Source organism: Drosophila virilis, chromosome 2, assembly GCF_030788295.1.
Source record: "Drosophila virilis strain 15010-1051.87 chromosome 2, Dvir_AGI_RSII-ME, whole genome shotgun sequence".
Classification (NCBI taxonomy): Eukaryota; Metazoa; Arthropoda; class Insecta; order Diptera; family Drosophilidae; genus Drosophila; species Drosophila virilis.
This window is the reverse complement of record NC_091544.1, coordinates 7364141-7388681: the sequence shown is the minus strand read 5'-3', so window position 1 is coordinate 7388681 and position 24541 is coordinate 7364141. Positions and strand designations below refer to the sequence as shown.

The 24541-nt window shown below is 39.6% G+C and overlaps 2 protein-coding genes across 10 annotated transcripts in view; one reads left to right on the top strand and one right to left on the bottom strand.

The window, feature by feature from the left end:
- tmod (tropomodulin) overlaps positions 1 to 24541 on the top strand; it is a 48700-nt gene that overhangs the window by 11237 nt on the left and 12922 nt on the right. Inside the window, exon 1 of one of the 9 annotated variants that reach the window (XM_070207504.1) lies at positions 4980 to 5312. The exons of 7 other annotated variants lie outside the window; for them this stretch is intronic. In XM_070207504.1, coding sequence (XP_070063605.1) covers positions 5196 to 5312 — 117 coding nt within the window. In that variant the 5' untranslated portion in view covers positions 4980 to 5195. Of the gene's footprint in view, positions 1 to 4979; positions 5313 to 20343; positions 20771 to 24541 lie in introns of those variants that run through there. One more of the 9 variants, XM_070207507.1, reaches the window with a different exon arrangement.
- Positions 12184 to 18116, bottom strand: LOC26530382 (uncharacterized). The gene is made up of 2 exons (XM_015172307.3): positions 17842 to 18116; positions 12184 to 14151 (listed from the first exon to the last, which is right to left on the bottom strand). Exon 2 carries the CDS (start codon positions 13891 to 13893, stop codon positions 13747 to 13749), a length of 147 nt encoding a protein of 48 aa, XP_015027793.1. The 5' UTR covers positions 13894 to 14151; positions 17842 to 18116; the 3' UTR covers positions 12184 to 13746.

The following is a 24541-nucleotide window of genomic DNA, read 5'->3' as shown; positions in this document are numbered from 1 at the left end:
CGAAACAACAAGCAAAACAAGAGCTAAAAACAGTTTTCTCAATTTTTCCACTCAGGGAGCAGCAGGTGTGTGCGTGTGTGTCTCAAAGAGCTAATTAGTGCACTGGGAAGAGCAATATTGAGATGCTGAGGTGCTCTTAGCTGCCGACACCTGTGAGAGCACCTGTGAGGTGTGTCTCTGTGTTTGTTTGCGTGCGTTTGTGTGTGTTGGTATAAAACACCTTCAGCGCGACAATGTCAATGATCATTTCTGACATGAAAGCGTGGGCGTGGCGCAGCTGCCTGCCAAGAGAACTGAAACGCACCTCAATGACTCCCAAACTGTGCGGTTTATATATTGGGCCACTGCTGCTCACAGGTAAAAATACATAAAATGATATAGTCACAATGCTCAGAGACGGCACAGACGAGGTCAAAGCACTTTCATTCCCAGCCTGCATTTGTTTACAAACAACTATTTTTACAACAACTCACAGCAGGCGGAAGGGGCAACCGAAGGCAACGATGGATGCCGTTGCCCCCGGGCCGGATACGCCAGCAAATGGGGGTGAAAAAAAACAACTTCGTTCTTCGCTCGATATTAACGCCCGCAGGCACATTTTGCTGTTTTTGAATGCAATTCTGACGCAAATACATTGGCATATTGATCTGTTACAATTGCTGGTGGCCCCAAAAAAAAGTGCGAGCAAATACGAACTGTTTTATGCGAGAGTGCTCGACCCGGAGATACCTTTTGTGTATTCAGAAAGTCAAAGTTTCAAATTGAATTTGCATTGCGTGGCCAGAAAACATTGATAAGGTTAATAAGCCTGTGCACCTCTGACAAAAAGAAATGAACTCTTAAAATTTCAATTACATTGTTATTTTGAGTTTTTTATACAAGCTATGAGTACAGGGTATATGAAAAAAGAAGAGAACAAATGACAAATCGTAAAAAAAGTATCTTTTTTCCTAGCCTAGTTTTTAACATCCGTTAAGTTCGAATTTTCAGGCAACAGTTGCTGCTGAAAGTATTTTCCCTTTATGTTCAAATTCAGAAAATAGTTCAACGCGTGATTTTGTATATTAGCTGCTGTTGTTCTTGCTCTGTTGCTCTGTTGCTTTGTTGCTTCGTTGCTTTGGCTATAAATAATATTTTATTTTCTTTCTTTTTTTGGAACAATTTTCAACGCGTTATATTTAGCAGGCGTTGAGCCTACAATTCGTTTGCTGTTGTTTATTTGTTCTGCAGCAGCCGGCGGCTCGCGAGGAGGGCGTTAACTTTATTTTCCCCCCCGCCCTGCCTACACACGGCACTGAAAATGGAACTTTTGTGTAAACTTGATGAGCGAGAAGTAAACAATTAATTATACGGCTTAAGGGACAACACCGCCCGGGCGCTTAGGTTTCCTTTAGTCGGGGCGCGCTGTCAATGCAACTTAAAATTTTTATTAATTAAAAATCAACAGCTCGTTATAAATAATTTAGCAGCCATTAGCAAAGTCACAAAGCAAGTATAATTGAATTTATTATTTCGAAAAATTAACAACCATATAATAAATACAATTTGTGAATATTTAAATGTATAAGTAATAAAACCGAGCCACATACACTTATTGCATATTTCTGATAGTTTCTTTTGGCTTAAATTATACAATCTATTTTTATTATATTTTAAATATGTCAACTTGTAGCGAACCAGCACCGTTTAATACATTTTAATTGGTTTTCTATACCCTGAATTAAATGGAAATTAATTGAATGGGTAGGATGGTTTTGTACAAAATTGTGTAACAAGCAGAAGCAAGCTCTGCCAAACACATAAAATATATACTTTCTTCATAAAGAGCCAACTTTATGTAGCCGTCAGTTCGACTTTACTATAAGCGGCAGATACTTTATATTGATTGAATATTTCTCTCCCAATTATCGATAGCTTTTATAGAGTATACACAGATGTATATTATTTTGACACCTCCCGCTGGGATTTAAATATATATTGGTGGGCTTTGGTATTAGAAAACAAATGCATGCCATAGTTGTGCAGTGAAAATAAAGTTCGGTTCGTGGGCTAGTGTGTATAAGTATATGTTTAGAGGGTATCTACTAGACGGGCACTTTTAACATATTAATTTATATTTGTGTATACACATATAAATAAATAAATATATATATATAGTATATATGTTAACTCTCGCACCCGTTGCACTCTGTGGCAGACAGCTTTACATTCGCAAGACAAAAAAGCTGACAATTTAACATGGCCCATTGACATACAGCTAAGAGTCACATTGCCACATCCGCACAGCGGCTGCCATGGCAGATTTAAAAGGCAAATCGATGGGAACAATTAGCACTGACCAATGACCAGACCAGGACCGGGACCAGGCCAAGAGTTGCAACGCAAATTGTTAGCAATTAGAATGACAAGCGACAGCAACAGTTTACGGCCCCCATAAGAACTGGCAATATGTGATGATTATGGAGACAGCTAAAGCAGCTAGATATATAGATCCATATATATATATGTATATATACGTGATAGGTGTGCAGATATAGGTGAATGTGGCCAGCGAGCAGATGATTTGGGCTATAATTAGACCGTGTGACAAATAGCGTAGCGAAGCTCGCAACGCAATAAACTGTTCACGCGACAAGGTTGCCCCCAGTGCGATGATTTACTAACAACAAAGCGGCAACAACAAAAACAACATTCAAATATTTTCGCAAAATTATTTCTTCACTGCTGCGCCACAAAGGTGCGAAACAAAGGCCAAGAGCAACGCAGCTGGCGAGCTGCATGCTATGTTTAACGCGACCCCAACCAGGAGCTGGAAGCTGTAAACGACAGCCAAATCCTAGCGTCAGTTCAGTTCATTTCGGATCAGTTCAGTTGAGTGCCACGCGCAGCACATAACGCACGGTGCTGCTGGCCAGCGAATCTTTGCGGCTAGACAAATAAAATCACAAGCCGCTTTTTATATCATTTATATTTGTATTTTTTAACGGCCGTCGAAATTTGTTTTTCATTTATTTGCGCGCGGCCAAGAAGAATATCTTAAGGAATTCGCTATAATTTTTCAAGCGAGTGTGGTCAACAAATATTCACCTGTTTCTCTATTCGCAAGTTCGTTGAAAGCCAATTTTTTGCTCTCTCGTGCCAACAGGGGCGATGCTGAATACAAATGTTCACATTACGCATACGTCGCGTTGACTGGCTGCAAAAAAAAAAAGAAAAGAAATAAATAGAAAGAAAGAAATAGAATAATAATAATATTAATAATATAAAGAAGAACTCAAAATGTAAAGCGGCAAATATTTTTGCGCACACATTTTCAAAAGTGTATAATTTAAAGTGGCCATACACACTCAAGCACACACACGCATACACACACACACACACACACACTCTCAAATAAATGCTGCGTGTCTCTGTGAAGCATTTCATTTTTAAGATTATGAGCAAATTGTGTTAGTCAGCCGCTTCGTCCCCGCGGCAACATTAAGTGTTGATTGTGTGCGCCGCTCTATTAGCGGCTGCCTCTCGCCAGGCACCAAGCACACCCCACCTCTCCTCTCCGCCACACACACACACACACTTGGACACCCTGTATAGTCCTCAGGCTGACTGCTTGGTTGGCTGACTGCCTCGACTGAAAATCAAGCAACTCAGTTTGTTGCGAACGCGAGCGCGTCTGCTGCTGCCTGATGGCCCAGTTGAATTTTTAGCATTTGAAATTTGCATGCATATGAAGGCGATAAAGCCACACAGTAACACTCTGCTCCACTGGTATAAAACACAATAACTACAACAACAACAACAACAACAACAACAAAACACCCACGCGTTATCAGACAACAAAAAAAGTTGAAAACACAAATCCAAAATATACATACAAAATAAAACTAGAAAAAAAGTGCAATTCAACAAACTACAATGAAAACCTATTAAAAAGGAAACACACACATACAAGCACACATAAATAATAACAGTGCACAAAAGCAATACCAACAACAAATACAACTAGAATAACAACTGCGAATGATATCAGACGTTGAATAAAAACTCATAAAAATGCAATTGAGCTGGTCAGCAAAAAGCATTTAACAATTTTATTTTTAAACGAACGCACAAAAAAAAAAACCCAAACATAATGGCAGACGTGCTTTTTGCATTTTACAACACTGTTTTTTCGAAAGTTTTCTTTTATACTTTCCATTTTGAATCTCCCTGCTGAGTTCAATTGGCCACCTGCTCGGTTGTACTTTATTTTGGCAAACTTTGTGCTTTATAAATAAATAGTTTTCGAGTTAAATGGCAAATGGGAATTTCACAAATAGAAATTGCTCTCAGCCAGTGCACATGTGTGCGCGTGTGTGTGTATGTGTGTGCGTTAGTGCATGTGTGTGTAGCCACAATGTCCGGCTCATAAGTAACAATAAGCAGCTCCCAATGGGCAGTCAGTTGCTTTGATTTGGCTAAAACTTGACCATAAACTTGGCTAGAAACTTGTCCAGACCGCAAGCTCCCAGTGTGCGCACATCAATTAAATGTTAAATATAGACACGAATATATGCATCATTTGAATAGTTGAGATATTAAATTATGTTTTATGTATTTTTCCATTTGAAGCTTTCTTGTATGTTGCTTATACATATGATTTTTTTATCATTTTTTTTTAAACATATTTCATGTGTTTATTTGGCGTAAATAAATTTTGAATTTTGCAAAGGTAAATTTAAAATTCACTTGCCAAGCAAAGTTTATTTATTTGCTCGTTTTATATTTGTATTAATTATATTTTTGCATTTTATGCAAGCAGTTTGTTTTTATTTATTAACAAAACAAAACAAAATGTTAGCCAAAATATTCGCCTCAAGGCAACTGCAATAATAAATTATTGTAGAAAAATAATGCATTATATCTCGTATGCTATATATGTTCAAAAATATCGCATCTAATAAAAATCATAATGTGTTTCCAGTGAAAATGTGTGAAAAATAAATGAAAAAATTGTCCATGTGAATTGAAAGCAAATATTTAAGAAGAAGCCGAAAAGTTTATTCGTGTTCAAGTGCCAAAGAAATTCCTAAGAGCCATGAAATAAACTCGCAAATTAACACAAGCACACAAACAAACGCATATTGCGAGCATTAGGATACGGATAACACTTGTCACCTCTCAGGATTAAAACACAAACATAAACACTCTACAATATGGCAGACACTGCCAATGACAACAGTCCCAACGACAATGACGTCATTGAGGAAGAGGAGACAACAACAACAACAACGAAGAAAACTTCACAATGGCGCAAAACGCGCTCCACCAAGGTGAGGCGAGCCGAAAATGCGAGGGTCTTTCAATAAGTGTGTGGAACTTTTAATGTTGCCTTCGATATAATATTAAAGAGCTGCAAAAATAACGATACTTAAATGTTGTAATATATAAGGAGTTGTCAATATCGATATTATCGATAGTTTTGAATAGCTAGCTCTCTATTTAAAATGCACCTCTTTCGACTTATAATCTTATCTTATTTTCAAAATATCTTAAACACACTAAAGGTGAATGAACATAAGCTCACTATCGTAGCTCTTTGTACAAATGTTGTTTTTCTTTCCAAACTCGATACAGCTTATTCATATTTCGATAAATTCAACGTATAATTTTATATCGATACATACTTCGCCTCTTCGATTTCCCCTATATTTACCGAGATCTTAAAAGCATTTTTATCTGATTAGAACTAATAACATCGTGACTTCAAATAATTGATATATTAAAAAGGCCAGTCGAATGTAGAATGTAGAATGTCTTACAACATTGGGGCTTACCTAAGTTAAGATGTTTTGAATGCTGCCTTATTTAATGACAAGCTGCAAATGTTTGAGGTTTAGAATAACACAAAGATGAATTGTGTACAATTTTACAAATAGACCAACCTCTTTGTCTGCCCTCGCTAATTTGTGTGTGCGTGCGTGTGTAGATGTGCGTCTCTGTGTGAAAGGCTATTTAGATGCGTCAAGTAATGAAAGGCAGCCGCATGACCAGCGTACGCCCACTTCACTCAACATTTGAAGCTGACAAATGAGACAGATTGAAAGTTGCCAAATGGACGTCGGACAAAGATGTCGAAAGCGACGTCTCCCGATTTGCCAAACAAACAAAAGAAAAACAGCTTCGAATTCTTTTGATTTTTGCCAAAATACAAAATATTTATATATTATACAAATACGCTGCGGCAAAAATGACCTATAGACACTCGCGTAAACATATATTTTCAAAAGATTTCCCTGAACGCTGGCAAGATACTTCTATACTATTCGAAGCTGCTGCTAATTAACCGAAGCATTTTGGTTGCGCTTTGCAGTTGATTAACTTTTTATGCGGCTAAAAATAAACAGCTCGCTTTGGACATTAATCAATTGGTGTGCCAGCTCGCAGCTCGTAGCTCACAGAGCGTACTTTGTTGAATGTAGCTGGTGGGGAATATCCCTAATGTTATGCACATACAAAAGGGTTTGCTCCTTAAAAAACTGACGCCCTTAAAGCAATTTTAGCTATAGCTTGGCCAAGCGCCGGCAAAGCAGACGGCGTTAGAAAGTTTCCAGGTCAGTGAGTTTCCACTGCAAGTTGCGGCGGTAGCTGGCTGCCCTGGGCCGAAGCTGGAGCTGGAGCTGGAGCTAAAGGATAAACATAAGCACACAATGGTCGGGCGGCACATTGATTATATTCAGCCACATGGGACCCAATCTGTGGTAGCTGCTGCAAGACGTGTTTCTGGGCGCATAAATTACTTTGACTAACAGCAGCAGCAGGATCAGCAAATAGCAGGAGCAAGGGCAGGCGCAAGAGGCACGAACAGCAGCAACAGCAATAGCTACTTAAGCATCCTTAAGCCACACTCACCTGTCGCAGGCGGGCGCACCTGCAATCAATCAAGCTGTAAAGTATTTATTAAACGATATTATGAGGTTTACCAGCAGATATACTCATGCACACACACGTGCACACGCACACACATATATTTTTAATAGCTTCATTGTTTCTCTTAACAGGATTTCATTTCACTTAATACGCCAACACAGAGGCATGCATTTAAAGTGGGCTCACACACACACACACTAATACATATGTATATAAAAAAGCTACAGCTGCCAGTTGGCATTAGTCGCCCCTGCAACGCCCTGCTTCTGCCACACCTGGCTCTATCATTACTGGCTTTTATTGTTGCTGCCGGGGCACACTTGTTAACCCGACGTTTGCTTCTGCCCGGCGGCATTTTGGCGCTGCGTTCAAATGAAGCCAGCGAGACGTTGACGGTCCTTGCCTCAGCAGCTGGCAGGTAGTTCGGTTTTCTCACAGGATTTTTCATAGCAGCAATCAAGGCAGCTCCAATGGCTATCACAGTGCAGAGTTTCCGCTCTGGCGCTCCATTTCCCTTTCCGCCTTCAGTTTTTTGTTTCCTCCCTTTTTTCCTGCTTGCCTAGCCAGCTATTCATTCCTCCTCTCCACCATTTATTGTTGTGCTTGTTATGTGCTACGACTTCAGCTAAAATTCTAACTTTTAGCTGCTTTTATTTTTATTTTTTTTGTTAATTTCATTGCCATTTTTATTATTTCATGCGCTTTGAGACTCGTTATTTCTGTCGCTCTCCCTCCCTCTCTCTCTCTCTCTCTCTCTCGCTCCTCCTCCCCTTCTACAGTTGAATATGAGCTTGGCCAGGCAATTTTATCTTTTAATTAAAACTGACGCGTCTGCTCCTTTTATTTTTTCGAGGGTAACACACCACCTCTCACACACACACACATATGTATATGGGTACATTAATTAAGCGTTGTGTTTTTCACATGCCACATGCCAAGGCCAGCGTAAAAGTTAAAACCTCAACATTTGTTTTATTTGGCTGACTCGCATTAAATATTCGCTGCCCTCAAGTGGTTTGAAAGTTCAAAGTGGGCGTGGCAATGCCACTAATTTTGCACAATTAAGTTGCAAAGGGCTGAACAATGGCCACAAGCGAAATGCCGAGGGGTTCAGGGTTCAGGGTTCAGCGAAAGGCTAATTGATTTCAAGCATTTTGGCTTTGCATGTGAAGCATGTGGCAGCTGAAGACGATTTACGGCAATTATGCAAACAATAAGTGGTTAATTGGCCAATATTAAAGATGTTCCTAGGGATAGGACACAAAAATTCCGACAGATTTTTAACCATTTCTCACACAATAATCTTCCTCTAATAAATATGTAAGGAAGTACAGCAAGATTTTCAGAATATTTATAATACAGTGTAATGTCCCATATTTTTTGACTCGAAAAATAGGATAGTTATCTTTTAAGTGCAAATAAATGAAATCAAACTCCTTTTGATTTAGAATTTATAAAGAATATATTTGTTTAATTTTTACCTATTTTTTGTTGTCTTTTGTGTTTTGGATTTTTTATTTTAATTTATTGAATAAAATTTAAATTTATAATTAATTAATTAAAATTAAATCGAATTTAGGCGTTGAAGCAGTTAACACACATCATACTATATTACTTTAATTAAATCGTTTTCTTTTTTTTTCAGTGTAATTTTTATAGTCTATTTCATCGAATGTTTCCTTTAATAACGCAGTCAATATTTGATGCTATTTTGTTCTGTTACTTAAATCTGAGCAGAATATTTGTTGAGTTAATAAATTAAATTTGTAGTTAATTTTTCACCAATAACTAATAGACTAGCACATTGCTTTCTCTCAGTGTATAAGCATACAAGAGCAGAATATTTTCAGAAATTAATTTCGCCATGGACTAAATCATTGTAGATGATGTGTGTCAAATATTAAACCCTCTGTCAGTTCAAGCAGATCAGGTCTTAATAAATTTCAAACCAAATTCCCGCTTTCATAACTTGAGTCATACAAATTTTTTACCGTTTCGTAACGTTAGTCATCGGCCCTATATATAGTGTATATATATGAAGAAAATATTTACCAATAAATCAAACAATTTACATTGCTTGTTTTAAATGTTTATTGATATATGTATAATATATATATATGGTATATTATATTCGCACTATGGAGCGGGAATACAATTTTTATCGCACATCTATATCTGTCTATCAAATTTTCCAAATTTGATTCTAAAATTAATTTTCTCTCTTCTCTCTTCTATTTACAGGTAAGCAATGGCCATGCAATTGATAAGTACACAAGCTCTGTTTCTCCCTTATTTACTAGTAAGTCATTCTGTTTACTTCTTTCGAATTTCATCATCGATACGCTCTTTTCTCCAACAAAATGTTCTCTTTGTTGTAAATGTGCGCGATTCGAGTATTTTTTTTTTTTATTTACTAGTCAAGTTAACGATCATAGAAGAGAGCAAATAGATCGAAAATAAAATATACACAGCGCACACTCACACATGCATGTGTGTCTGTGTGTGTGTGTGAAACAAGCAGTTATAAATAATTTCTGGCAAAAAATCAGCAATTTTTTCCGTTGATCTCCAAGTATAGCGCGTTGGCACCTAGCCAAGGCGAATTGCGCATACGCCGTGTGGTCCGGCCTGACATTTGTATGTGTGTGTGTATGTGTGTGTGTGCGTCTGTGTAGCTGCAGCTGTATGCGTGTGCCCATCTCTGTGTGCCGCGCTCTGGAGCATGCTGTTTGCTCTTAAGTATGCGCGCTAAAGAGCGCACAAAAAGACCCATATGCTAGAATAGATAATAAACAAAATATTTTTCACTTTGTAGCATGATTTTTGTTTATTTAGCTGTTGGTTGGCCAAAAGGCTTGCTGCATCTGCAAGTGCCATTCGCTACGCTAGCTTCGCCTCTTGCTGTCACCACCAACAGCAGAAGCATTGGCAATGATGACAGCCTCGCGCATTAAATCAAATATTCTGCAGCTGAAGCTAATGCTGCTGCCCAGCTGCCGAGCTGCCCAAACTGTCCAAGCTGCCAAATTGTTGTGTCACATTTTCATCAGCTGTTTGATGGCTTTTATTATTTGTGCGCGTCCTCTCCCTCTCTCTCTCTCTCTCTCTCTCTCTCTCTCTCTCTCGCACTCTCTCATTAATTTACGTCTAATTAGTTTTAATTTTTTGTTTGGTTTCAATTGTCCGCAAAACAACAAGGACGTGACTTTGGCAAAGAACTTGCCCGAAGAGCCGCCTGTCATAGATCAAAGTGAAAAATGTCACAAAATCAACGAGCGCAAATAAATATTAGAAATTCGTTTGTATATTATATATGTAAATGGCAATATATATATATATATATATTGGCTGATAATTAGATTGTGTTCTGTTCTCTTGCTACGTGTACAGCTGCTGCTGTGGCACTGAAAAATTGACTGTCAGACATTTTAAGCGTTTTTCAATTACATTTCAACCTCACCCACACAGTGACGCCCCCCAATATGGCGCTGCTCCAAATACACAAATTTTCCGTCGTTCTTGACGACTTGACCAAATTTGGTTGAGATGCGGAATCGATGCCGGCCTTACTGCGCCTCCGGCCGTACGGTTCAACTTAATGCAATAAACACAAAATGCGCAAAACAATAACAAAAAGTTGCTGTTGTTGTTGTTGTTGTTCTTCTCATTGTTATGATTGTTGGCCATGTCGTTGTACTTTTAAAGCCCAGACAGCTTGGTACAATAAAAACAAAGCAAGACATGGCCAAAGTTGCACCCGGCCAGCGTAGGCAAGAGAGTTGGGGGGGGGTGTAAGGGGCCGCATGCGGCTAGCTGCAAGCTGCCAGGGACAGTATGCAACAAGCAGCACAGTTTTTCTTTGCATTTGGCCCCATGCCAAAATTTACCAGAGCAGTGGAGGAGGGGGGCGTTGTTAGCACGGAGCATGTTTCGGGTGCCCAGACCGGCTCTGGGCCTGACACAAAGGCGTCGGACTGTGGCCCGCCCGCTTGTTGTGCCAAATTTAAGACCGCTTGTCCCACAGCTGCTAAATGGAATATTTACTGAACTGCTGTCGTTGTGGCAAAAGGCCTTGGTAAGCATTTAACACTTCACTTTAAATGTAAAGGCGTAAATAATGCGACGCTTTTACCGAGAAAGCGTGTTTATGGAATGACCGACAAAGGATTGAAAAGTGCATCGAGCGAGTTTTTTTTTAAAGGTCGTTAGGGACACGGTCTTGTTTTAAGAAGGTCCATTAAAGTACAAAATACATATTCCATAGCTCAAACTGGACCGAGAAGCTTGTGTTATTTACTACCACTTAAGAATGTCTCAAAGCTTAACAGGAATCTGAACTTTTCGAAATATGCGAATTAAATTTCTTTCAATTTTTTACCGAACAACGAGGCAACGGCCTCCGATCCCAGGCTAGTGTATTGATTTTGAGAGTAGTATTGTAAAATGTAGTTTGCTAGTTTATATTAATAATAAGAATACTAATCATTTATAGTAAAACGTTCCAAGCAGTATGTGGACTATTTTTTTCATGGCATCGCATATTTTTCATGTACTGAAAACTATGCAAATGGTTAGCACAGCAAAAATGGCTGTATTAAATAAAAACATATTTTGCGTTTTGCAGCACTGCAACTGTATTAAGTTGCAAGCACTTAAAAGGCAAAATATGCAAATACGCAAAATATGTTGTACATGTTATATTTGCATAAAGCGGCATAAAAGTTTAACCTAAAACGAAACTGTCTAAGCTGGCTTTTAATAAACTAAATTAAATGCTATTGAATTTAAGTCGGAGATCATGGAGAAATATCTTCTTGAATCCCGGAGATCATGGAGATATGTCGTTTCAAAACGACATATCTTCTTCAATCCCGGAGGTCATGGAGATATGCCGTTTCGAAACGACATATCTTCTTGAATCCCGGAGATCATGGAGAAATATCTTCTTGAGTCCCGGAGATCATGGAGATATGTCGTTTTGAAACGACATATCTTCTTGAATCCCGCAGATCATGGAGATATCTCCTTTTGAAACGACATATCTTCTTGAATCCCGGAGATCATGGAGAAATATCTTCTTGAAAAGCAAAAGCAAACTTATTCGTTATGTCGCAATAAGAGGGAAAATAAACAGCTCGAGTAGCAGACAACTTCTTGAGAGTTTCAGTTGAGAGAATTGTATTCATTTTTAATTTATACACGTTAGGGTCAAGCCTTTCAACTGACCCAAAAAGCGGCATGAATAAAAGATTTGTATTTTTTAATTGTTCAACATTTATTTGATTTATATGTATTTCGATATTGTTTCGTTTGTCGTTTAATTAATTGGATTTTCATTGTTCAGCACTAGCTACACGTACAGTAAATTTCGTCACACATCCTTTATTAAACATTATTTGCTAAAATTATTACATTTATAGATACTAGTATATATTGTATAGGTTAGCTAAAAACTATTATTGTTCAAATGTATGCGTTCATATTTATTATTATTTTAATTGAATACAATTCAATAAGATGTTTTCTTTTTTCGTATATATGTTTGGTTTGCTCGGTTAATACGGTTTTGATTATTCGATAATACCATTTAAAATGTTCTTACGATATGAATACCACTTTTGCCAAGTGCCAAACCTTAAATTCTGCTAACTATGTAAATAAAATGGAAAACTTTCGATACTTTTGAGAAAAAATGTTCAGTTTTAGGGCGAGTGCCAAAATGCACTTGACTTGGCGCAGCAATCCGAAAATGCAATTTCATTTAACTAAGAACTTTTCAATAACTTTGCCTATGCTCATATCAAAGTATAAACGTCTTGGGCAGTAGATAAAACCATAATATCCATTTGGCCAGTCATCTATTAGGCACACACACACACACACACTTAAGCAGTATATAACGAAAATTTAGCCACACTTTGAAGTTTTTGAAGTGAAACACTTTCCCTGCCCTCGGCCATGTCAATTTAAATGTTTGCCCAGCCAAGGCCTCTAACTTTCACCCACTGGCCGAGCCTATTGTAAAGTCTCTCAGCGAATGGGGTCAAGTGTGTATATGGCGCTCAAGTGCTCAAGGCGGCACGAACAGCTCTGGCCCCGCTGCCAGACGAATTGGCTCAAGCGGCCAAAAGAAAACAATAAACTGTGCGGCGTGCCCAAAAACTATAAAAAAAAAAAAAAAAACAAAAAGCACTCGAAATGGGAGAGCGTGTGCGCTGGAAATCAATACAAACTCTAGCCCCCTGCCACGCCCAAATGCATTTGTGCCGGCTCATTGGCGCCGCTGCAGCAGACCGAGTCGCGCGCACAAAAGTAGGCAATGAAATTTTTAAAGCGCCCGTTTAAATTAATAATTATCATTTTATCAGCATGGACACAATTATTTTTTATGTGCCCCAAAGAGCGAAAAGAACTGAATGCTTAAATGCGGCAATGTGGCACGCAAATGAATTGAGTAAATTCGTTTTTTATATTTTTTAATGCAACAGCGCATCGCAACGTTGCAGCATGAACTTTGCGTGTGCGGCTTTCACATTTTGCGCGCCTTAATGCACGTCCTGGCAAGCTGCAGCTCCAGCTGTGTCTTATTGTGTCGCAAAGTTTCATTGTGCTTGAGTGTATTGTGCATTCAGGACAGCGCTCCCAAGACTACCGTAACTAATTAGCGCGCAACCTAGTTTATCAGCTCTTAGCGGGATTTTGTCTTTAGGCCAGCATGCGACCGGCAAGAAGTTTCCTTTGATTTTGAGCTTTAAGTTTTTCACAGTGGTGCTCATTAAATGGCAAGCCACAATGCCCCTGACTTCTGGCCCTGGTGGCCACACAACCCCAGGACCCCTAGACAAATATAATTTCATTGCGCTCGGCCCTCTGGGCGGGCGTTGGCTGGCGCTGGAATGCGTAAACGTTAACGATTAACTGCGCCATGAAAATAAAGCAAAATAAAGCGATTAGAACAATATACAGAAAGATATCTCGCAACATGGCGGGCCCCAAGCACTCGCTGTGGTCCCTGTATCCGTGCTGGGCTTCTGCTTAGCTGCTTGGCTGGTTGAAGCGGCTGGTCGGGCTCTGTGTGAATAGAGTTAGCTAGCTGTGGCACTCAGCCTAGAAGCGAACTCTCCAGATTGCATCTGCACTCTGCTGGTTGCATTGGTTGCTGTGGTTGCTGTGGTTGTGGTCTTGGTCTCCGTCCTATCATTGCCTCATTGCCGTGCATTTTGCCCGTGTCCATGGCAGCAGCTGCAAGTCAGAATAGAGGAAAACTAAAATATTAGTATATAGCCAAGTCACAGATTCACTGGGGACTGCATTAAGAATTCCTGTGTGCTGTCACAGAAAATATTTCAGATGCCCAAAAACAAACACACATACACATGCGTGTGTCTAGCCCAACATCTTGAAATGTTACCAACTCCCATGGATGCATGGGGCGCAATGCGTATACGCCGCGTTAACTGTCAGACTTGACGGAGTGAGGAATTTACATACACAACGCGAGCGTGGCTAGGGCATAGACATCGCCTCGTGAAGCGATGCAGTGAAGCAACAGCAAGACAGCTGGCAACAAGATTCATCAGCATGGCAAAGATTCCTGACATGCAGCTGCGCACACATGTTGCATAATTACATTTCATGTTGCCAGCTGAAGCCGCATTTATAGTCGCATTTGTGCTGCATGTTACCCAATATGTTCCCCAATGCGTTCCAAGCTGGCAGCAAAAAGTTCTACCGCCAGCTGGATGCACATGTGGCGAGGGCGGGGAAATGCTACGGATTTGATATTGTTGATGCGCAAACAAAGACTAACAAAGAGCACATGGGCGAATGAAAATTGTAAAGATATTTATACAAACGAAATTTAAAACACATTCGAAAAGCATTCTCTGAAAATTGCTTCAACATAACTTGAAGCTACATATATATATATTGAATTAAATAAAGCTGCAGTTGTTACATTTTTAATTGGAATGGGAAGCAAATGAAAGCGTTAGGATTTTAACCAAAATGTGCACAAATTCTTATTACGGTATTTATATGGAATTTAAACGGATAAACTGGTGAACCTGATATTCATAAAATTCATAAAACATGATCCGTGCTTAAAAGCTTATACATTATTTTAGTTAAACGGCGTTGGCAGCTCGAAAAATATGCATTGAAAATATATGGCCACACTTATCGAGTTTGTGCAATTAAGTTAGATTTCTTCAGTTGCAAATAACACCAATAAAATGAAAAAAATTATTTAAAGTTATGTTTGCACAAGAAAATCAAATTATTATTGTGGCTACCTAAATATTTGCTTATTAGAAAAAAATTAAATTATTTTTATCTCATGACAAATAAATGTTTATATTTCATTTAATTAGTTACGGCCAACAATAGGCATACATTTTTTTTGTTAATTTTAACCAATTTATTATTTATAGAACTATTTCCAAGTCAATCTAAAAAGCTTTAATTTAATTATAATTAATTGTTGCTAGCATAGGCGCATTTTCAGTTTACGTTTTCTATTGAATATTTCGTTTGAATGAAAAGCTTTTGAATTCAATTGCATACAATTTGCAAAATATCCACCGATTATATAATCTATATAATTCATAATGGATGTTTACAATTGAAAACCGTTTAGCTGTGCTTCTAGCCATGCCTTTGAAATTCTTTTGAAAACATAATAAATTGTTTCTATCTTTAATTATGGCGTATTTTTGAAACAAATTACATGACAACAACAGCAAAAATAAATGTGCATATAATTAAATGAGCATGGCGTTTTTCAAGTGCAGCGGGAAACCGTCGAGGGGCTAACAGGGGAAGGGGACCCCAGGCTAAACGGTTTGCACTCAAAAGCGCTGCAAACACCGCTGCACTGCATTCATATTAAATACGGCAACGAGTGTATTGAAATTTATTTGAGCGAATGCGCTAAAAGGACGAACTAGCAAAGGGCACTCCAGCCGGAGCTCCTCCCCCATGGATATCAGCTATCAACCATGCAGCTGCGGTGGCGAATGTGGTGCAGCGCCAGCAGCCCCACCCCCCCTATCCAACAACCCAGCGCCCGAGCCACTATACAAATCTCTAGTTTGCGCTTATTTCTGTATAGAAATTCAATCAGGCGCTCGGCTGGGCGGCTTTCAATTAAACGCTTATCGCGCGCGTTGCAGCCGCTGCCGGCATCAAAATGGCCTCGGGCGGCGCAAAGGGTTGAGTTATAGACAAATAACTGTTCTTGTACTTACGAGTCGAGCCAGACTTGGTTTCCATTAGACATTAGACATTAGACATTAGAAATGTGTAAGGTTCGGCGAGTTGGAACAAAGCGCAGTCAGGATTGTAATATACATTAAAAAAGTTTTGGGCCAACATATTTTACAAGGCTGAGGAATTTTTGCGTCAACTTTTGCGCAACTTGCAATGGCAAATGTTAAGGGACTCGCAGTGCGCAGCTGATGAATGCGCAACAATAAGCAAATGAAAAGTTTGAGAATTAAGAAAAGAAAACAAGCAAGAGTGTGGCACTCGGGTGCAACCGACTGCCCAATGCTCGTTCGAGGTCCAATAACAATCTTATAATATGCTCGCGCCTAATTTTTTGAAAGCTATAGGGTTTTCCAAATCTTTTAGATACTTAGACGAATTTACGACTGTGGAAGATAGCGGGTTTTTAATTTTTATTATTATTATTATTGCGATTTTTGTATTATTATTTTTATTATCATCATCATCAATATTATTATTGTTATTTTCATTAATTTTCTTATTTTTATTATTATTATTATTTTAATTATTATTAATATTATTATTAGTATTATTATTATTATTGTTATTATTATTATCATTACTAATGTTTTTAATATTACTGGTAGTAAAGTATGCATTCATATATTATATATATTATCAACAGTAGACTTTAAACGCAATTGACCACGCCTCTATAGAGCCTCCCTTAGAGCCTGCCCTGACTTTGTTGCAGACTTATATATAATTATTCCATGTTTCAAGTTTCTTAGTATTTCGACAGAGGTGAAAGAAAAAAGCTTCTATATGAATACGGAGACGGGCGGACAGCAATACGGACTCGGTACAAAGCAAATAAACTCTTTTATTTTTCGGCATGGAGTAGAACAAAAAAAGCCCAAAGCAAATAGAGCGTGTCATAAGAACAGCATGACTCGTGTCTGGGCTGCTAAAACCATTCATAAATTAGACGTCAAAGCCCGGGCTTTGACAGCAATAATACACACACCAACACACACACACACACACACACACACGCGCGCACAGTCAAGCAAACACACAAACGTGCTACTCATATGTAAAAGGGTCAAAAGTGAAAATAACGCACAGCTGAGGCGGTCGAATGTGAGCGATTGGCAACAGCCAGAACAGAAGCAGACACAAAAAAAAAAAAAAAGAGTTGTGCGTTGCAAATGTATTAACACATTTTTTTGTTCTGGCCTAAACCAAATAAATTGGCCAGCGGTTTGGGCACTTGTCGGGCCGAGTTTAAGGCCATCAATTTGGCTGGCACAAATGCAAATGAATGTTAAAATTAACTGTCCAAGCTAACTGGCCACAAAAGTCAATGGAGCGTTTAATATCCTGCAGCGTTGACAGCTAAATTTGACATATCCTGGCGACTTATCGCAGCACACTTCCCACTTCTGCCACACTTTTTGTGTTTTTGCCTTTATTTGCATTGCCTGAAACGCAGGCAGTTGCGTGTTTTGTTTTCGTAACACACACACACACACACACACACACATCTAAGGCAAACAACACACATGACTCGCGGCATAAACATAAATCTCTGACAGCCGTCCAGTTGCCCGCACAGCCCCGCCCACACAAGGAAGCTGTTCAACTGATTACAACTCGCCTCAACTGGCATTCATTCATGGCGCGCATTTCATTCATACGCACCGTTGTACGTGGATGCCACATGGCCGCATGGCTGCTTGGCCAGTTGCCTCTCAAATGCTGTATAAATATTTTGGTGGCACGCACTTTTCTGGCCAGCTTCTGCCTTTGTAGCTGTTGCGTATCGTAAAAATGTCAGGAATTTCACTAACGAGCGAGCGGCATTTGTGTTATGTTTTTTTTTTTTCTTTCTTTCTTTTTCAATTTGCGGCAACTGTTTGCGGCACTTGTGGCGTATGCGCAATACTCGTTATTTCCGCGTTGCGTCTGGTTCAACGTTGCTGGCGCGACTCAGCTCGTGCGTCGGCTGAGCTGCTGTCTTATAGTCCTGCCGCTGCCGCTGCCTTTGCTTCGGCTGCGCATTCGTCTCGGGCATCGGCGCTGCAGTGCGTCGGTTGGCGGGCCGCCGTTTTGTCGGCTTTGTCGAATCTTTGGCATTTGTTTGTGTGTCAAGTGCGAATGCATGTGGAAATTGTTGTCCAGCCGCGTGCACAGAATGTGGTCGCTTTGGGCCTGAACAGACAACAACAACACCACAGCGCATTGCGTTATCAGCCATGTTGTGGTTGTCACATCGTAATGCAAATATTTAAAATATACCCAACGCTGAGCTAGCAAAATGTTGACACTCAGCTAAGCCGCAGCGCCCTGTAATCCACAGATCCCCTCAAATCCCCAATGACCAAAAGAAAAAAATGCTCGCTGATACTTTGACGCATGGGGGCACAAGGCGCCTGATGATGGCAATCAACTTGGCTGCCGCCGTAAATGTTGTTGTTGTTGCTGCTGCCGTCAGTTGGTGCGACATGTAAAGAGGAAGGCCTGGGAGCTGGGCCGTTTGGCAGGCCAGACGTCAGCACAGTTTGTTATTATTTAAATCAGGAAGTTGAAGAAATTTCCGCTCCACACACACACACAGAGAGAGAGAGACAGCAACAAATTGGCAGTAGGCCTGGCAGCTGGCGCCCGACACCAAAGTCTAGCTTCGTCCTGACGTCGTCGTCCTGACTTCCGTTTCGTGTTGTGCGCTCCGTTTCCCTTTGACTATTACGTGCCAGGCAAGTCGCCAAGTCGCCAAGTCAATTAAATTTTTGTTTAAGTGATTTCAGCAGCCATAAAATATCATCAGGCTGAAAGATTGCGTCCAATCTAATGAGAAATCGATGTGTCCCACTCAATTTGTTGAAATCCAATTGGATCGCTGGTCGCGCACCTGGCCTCCCAATTGGCATACACATCCTGGCCGCCTGGCCGCCTGGCGGCCAGCCTGTCGGGCTATTTAATGAGTTTTTATTGCCTTTTTGGATGTTTTGATTGCTGCGATTTTTAACTTGATTTACGCGCCCTTCAGTCCCACTATTGATTTTACAATTAAGCCAGGCTCTGCTCTGGTCGTGGGCTGCCCGGGCGGGGATTGGGGCGTGTTGTTTGCCTCAATTTTACAATGCATATTGCATGTTTTCGCGTGCTTTGCGCATTTGTTTGCGAAATGTCTTATAGCCAGAATGTGCTCGCATACGTTTTGTGAGTTTGTTTGTTTGTTTTTTTGTTTGAGCGTCCTTTGTAGCAAGTTTAATGCGCCGCATCCTGTGCCTGGCTGCCTGCCATTGGATCCGCCTATTTGTAGTTGTGGCAGCAGCGTCGGGGCGCAATTTATGCGGTAATTGCTTTTTTAAGCGCTTCACATTTATCTTTTCGACACAACTGAAATGAGCTTGGCGCTGCCTGTGCGTGTCTTTGCCGATTTGCCTGCAATATTAACAACAACAACAACAACAGGGACAACAATAATAGAAGTCAGCAGTAACAAGAGTTAGCTGAACAATGACAACAATGCAAAAGACTTCAGTTCAACTACTTACAATGGCATTTTTATGACATCTTCTATTTGCTGGCGCCTCGAGGTATGCAATGGAAATATGCCAGTCGACTTTTGGCATTTCGCGTGCCCTTGTTGTTGCTTGGGTAGCATTTTACCCTAATTAATTAGGCGCAATTCAAAAACAGTCAAAAATGACAGAAAAAACAATCTTGCAGATAAAAATTAATTTAATGTGAAAAATTGTGCCAAAAACTTTTTGATTTATGCGCCTTACTTGTGTCGCAGCTGCGAGTATGAGTGGGTGTGGGTGTGTTCGTGTTTGTGTGTATGTTATAACCGTAATATTATATAATTTTATGAGCGAGCGCAAAGTGGCCATAAAAACAGCTCTTAATTAGAGTGGTAGCGTTTTTGACTGCCTTGCGTGTAGAAAAATTATTTTGCAGTACACTTTTGATGTGTCAACCAAATAGTTTTCATACAACTGAAAAGCTACTTTCAAATTTCCTGCGCGTCTCAAACTTTGGCGGGTAACAGTCCAAAGTGGCTTCTAAACTGCGCTTAGTTGTGGCAAACGAGTTGGCAGCACTTGTAAATGTTGCCACAATAACGCTATCTGGCAACTCCGCAACTCGAATTTTTTCGATTATTTTCTTCGATATATGCAATCGATGCTCAGTAGTTAAATTAAACCTGGTTTGTTACACCTTGTTTGTTACTTTTCTGTCAAACTTCGTCGTTGCCGCCCGCCGTTTTGCGCTGTTAATAACGTGTTCACATTAAACAATTGCGCTGGCTGCAATCTGTTAACAGCGGCATATTGTATCGCACCGCGTTCTACTTGTACCGAGCTCGAAAGAAAAAAAACACAACAAACACAAATTTTGTAGGCCACAGCGGACTTCGATTCGTTTTGTGTGTGTCACGCCCAAACACAAGAAACAGAAATAAAAAATAAGAAAAACTCCAGTGTAATTGTGGTGCGTGTGGCGACTGCAAAAGTGCAATAAAAAACATTTACAAGTAATTGTGCGGCAAGCAAATAAAACCGAGACCTTGACAGCTGTAAGAGACTCACAAAAAACAGGCAGCATAAAAAACGCAATGGAGGTTAGTAGTATTATTATTGTTGTTGTTGTTGGCCAGTTCAATATGACAATAGCTCTGTATAGTTGTCAATTTAAATGAATTTTTCATTGATGTTTGCTTGTTTTCCTTGAATGATTTCATTTCATTTATTAATCGACAACAACAAAACTATGACATTCCCTTTTCCCCCTTCACCCAGTTAAAGGCGGTGTGAGAGCTAGGCGGGCAACGATAACGATTACGTCAGTGCGCGCTCTCTCTCGCACACACACACACACACACCCGCTCTCTCCTCCTCGCTCACAAATTTGACTTCTGGAGTTTGCGCTCTGGGCGTTTGCTTATGCGCTCTCCGCTATTATTTTTGTTTTTGTTGCTATACGCATAGGGTTCGTTTCGGGTCGACGTCATCTAACCCCATAGGCTTGTGCCTGGGACTGGGACTGGGATTTATTAATTCCGAGAACCGGCTATAAATTGAATCGTATTATTATTATATCATCACAGAGTCGCTTTCTTTTTCTGAGTCGCCGCTCAATAATAGTTTTTATATAAAACTTCGCATAATTTTGAATATGTACATATTATCAAATTTGCATTTTATATAATTAACAGCTGTTTATTGTTTCTGTTGCGACACGTTTATCAGCGCTCGAAATTAATCACCACATTTGATATGACGTTGACGCCAACTGTTTACCCAGTCATATGCAGATATAATCCATGAATATGAATATTGATTAACCCGCCGCCCACCCACCCGCCTTCTGTGCACGAATCGCTTATAGATAAGCGGCGTTTGGACTGTAACTATGAGTAAAGCCTTCAGATAAAGTTTTGGATTGTTTTGATTGTCCACCTTTCCCAACAAATTAAAAATTTGCTTAAAGCGCTTTTAAGCTTTTTATACCAGTTAATTGCTTTGTTAGCCCTCACTCATCCGATTCCCCAATGCTTAAGCCGCGCTTTTCCTTCCCTCGCAATTAAACCCTTCGCCAGATGAGCATTTGGACGCCCGTCAGAGCGCATTAAGTGTCTTCTTTAAGCTCTGTAATTAATCGCCTTTGTTTTTTTTTTTGTTTTACCATTTGACGGCCATCAAAGCAAAACATGAAAAGCCCCTCGAAATAGGGGCAAATAGAAAAAACAACGATTGTCGGCCAACATTGAAATTGGCCATTTCCGGCATTTAATTGACGTTGTGCACACGAAAAATTGTCGAACAGCAAATGGAACTAGTTTGCCCAACGAGCATGTTGGATGCTTGTGTTCCGCAGATTGAAATGACGATGATGAGTAAACCCGACGGATTATATGTGGACCATAAAAACAATTATAGAACCACAAGTACATATAAACTTATGGCAAGGGAAAGATATAGGTGTTTATATTATTGTACATTTACAGAAATATAGAAATAGGTCACATATATTATTGAAAATATTTATAAATTGCGAATAGGTTCTTCGTAAATGTCTTTAAGATCGAATTAATAAACAGAATATAGCTATGTGGACTTGAGACTGAAAATAGAGCCCGTTAATTCATCTGGCCTCCCTTCATTTGCCAAAATAATATTCTCACCTTCTCACCTGATGCTGCTATATTAATTGCCAAACCCGAAATTTGTTTGCGGATGCCATTAGCTATGGACATACAATGAAATCATCATTGATAAAACAAAGTCAGCCCAAATGCGTATCTAAATGCTAATTGAATACGAGCCCGGCGTAGAGCTTGGCCGAAGTGTGTCTGGGAGTTAAATGAAAATTTGGGAAATCGCCAGCTAATGCCGTGAGACGATTAAAGCTCTTAACATTTTCTTTTGCCTGTTGCCTCAAACTGTCAGCCAAACTTTGTACAAGTTGTTAGCCACTTAAATTTCGCTGTTAACAACATTGTCAGGAAAAAGAAGAGAAAAAAAAGCATCTAAGCGCATCCCAGGCAAAAGCCTTAAGTGTTATCTTCGTTTTTTTTTTCTTCAGCATTATTTTGTGGCTGGAGACTTAAGGGAGTTTGTGGCTGTGTAAGTTCCATGGAAGGCAGCTGGTTGGGCATTTTTTGTTATTACTTGTGAATTTAGCTGGCTTTATGCTTATTTTCATAAATTTCCACTTATTCATCTGGGAGCCTCTGAGCTTCTGAGTTCGGCTGTTCGGCGTCTTATAACACGCTCCGTTAACCGTATTTGGCTTGGATGGGCATTACTTACTTCATCATTCGCTCAAACTTTGCATAATTCTCATTTATTACGGCAACCATTTTTATCTCCAGCCATGAAATCTGCCACATAAAGCGGCATTTTTTATTCCCGGCCAAGTGTCTGGCTGCCAGTCGGTGGCTGTCTGCATTTTCCGGTCTGCTCTGGGTTTCGGGTCTACTCCAATTTATCTTACAAATTTAATCTTTTTACATAATTTTGCGTATGGCTTTCGTGTAATTACCTGCGCCCGCCCTCCCCCCATCAAGTAAAATTGGTGGCTTGGGAAAGTTTCCAGCTGGGCTGTCAGTCAAAACTTGTGGTCGTTACAAAATACATTCTTGCATATACATAAATATGTTGTCCGTGCATACATATCATCATATACTTTCCTGTTGGTCCCTTTAATCAAAAATTGCTTTCGGTTTTTTTTTTAATTGCAGGTAAGTGCCAGCGGGCTGATGCGATGCTGGCAAATATGGCATTCATCAGATGAAAGATAAACTGGTTTTAAATAAATGTGGGCGAAATGTTTCAAGCAATCGGTATTTATTAAAAACAGTTCTACCAAAATGCAAAATATTATGTACATATAGCAGACTATCAAATATGTATTTATACGCTTACGTTTCTGCCGAAAAATTCGTGAATTCATGTTTCAATTTCGCAAATTTCTTCAGCGATGTGGCAAGTGCTAAAAATGCTAACATGGTAGCAACACTTTGAAATTACCAACGATTCTATTCCATTGTCAAGCATCATTGGGCTGTAAAACGTGAAATGATGAACAATTTATTTTTATAATATTTCATTAAATTCACTTTTTTGTTGTGCATAATTCGTAAACAATTGTTTAGAAAACATAGCGTTGCCAGAAATTTTTTTAATAGCACCATTAAGTTGGCTGCGCCCAAGCAATTCACGGATGAACGTTAGTTAGTGAATTCATCAATTTGCTAATTTAAACTGATGACAAATTTAGTCTACCTTCGTGAGTTATTGATCGAATTTATGAAACGGAATTTGGTTTGAATTTAGTCTACCTTCGTGTTTTATTTATGAATTGCACGAATTTATGAATCTGTATTTGGTTTGCTTGATTTTAATATTTATTCCGGCCGCAACTTTACCTCTTCAAGAGTTCTGTTTGAATTATTTATGATATTGATGTTATTTTTTCATATAATTCTTAAGCTCTTCTCAAAGGGCTTTCGTTCAAAGCAATCTTTTTTGCTTCTCCTAATAGAAGTGCACGTACTTCTCTGTAAAGCCAGGCTGTTGCAACCGCCTCCCCCGACTTATTATGCAGCTTGTGCACGCGATTTATGCAGTGCGCGTTTTTAATCGCCTTGCATGCAATCGTCGCGTTTCTTGGCGCCGCTTTTCTGTGTCTATCTGTGTGCACAAATCAGACTCGATTACAACATTCAACATCAGCAACAACGTCGTGTTGCCAATTGCTATCATCTGTGGCTGCGACTGTGGTTGGTTACTTGCCACAGAAGCACACAAAGTGTTGCCAAATTTGAGGGCAGCAGTGAGGAACTGTGTGTGTGGCATGTGGCGCATGTGTACTCGCTGTCGGCAAGCAT

What these genes read in the sequence shown, in the direction of transcription:
- LOC26530382 (XM_015172307.3), bottom strand. Translation starts at nt 13,893, where the DNA reads ATGTTGCGAGATATCTTTCTGTATATTGTTCTAATCGCTTTATTTTGC.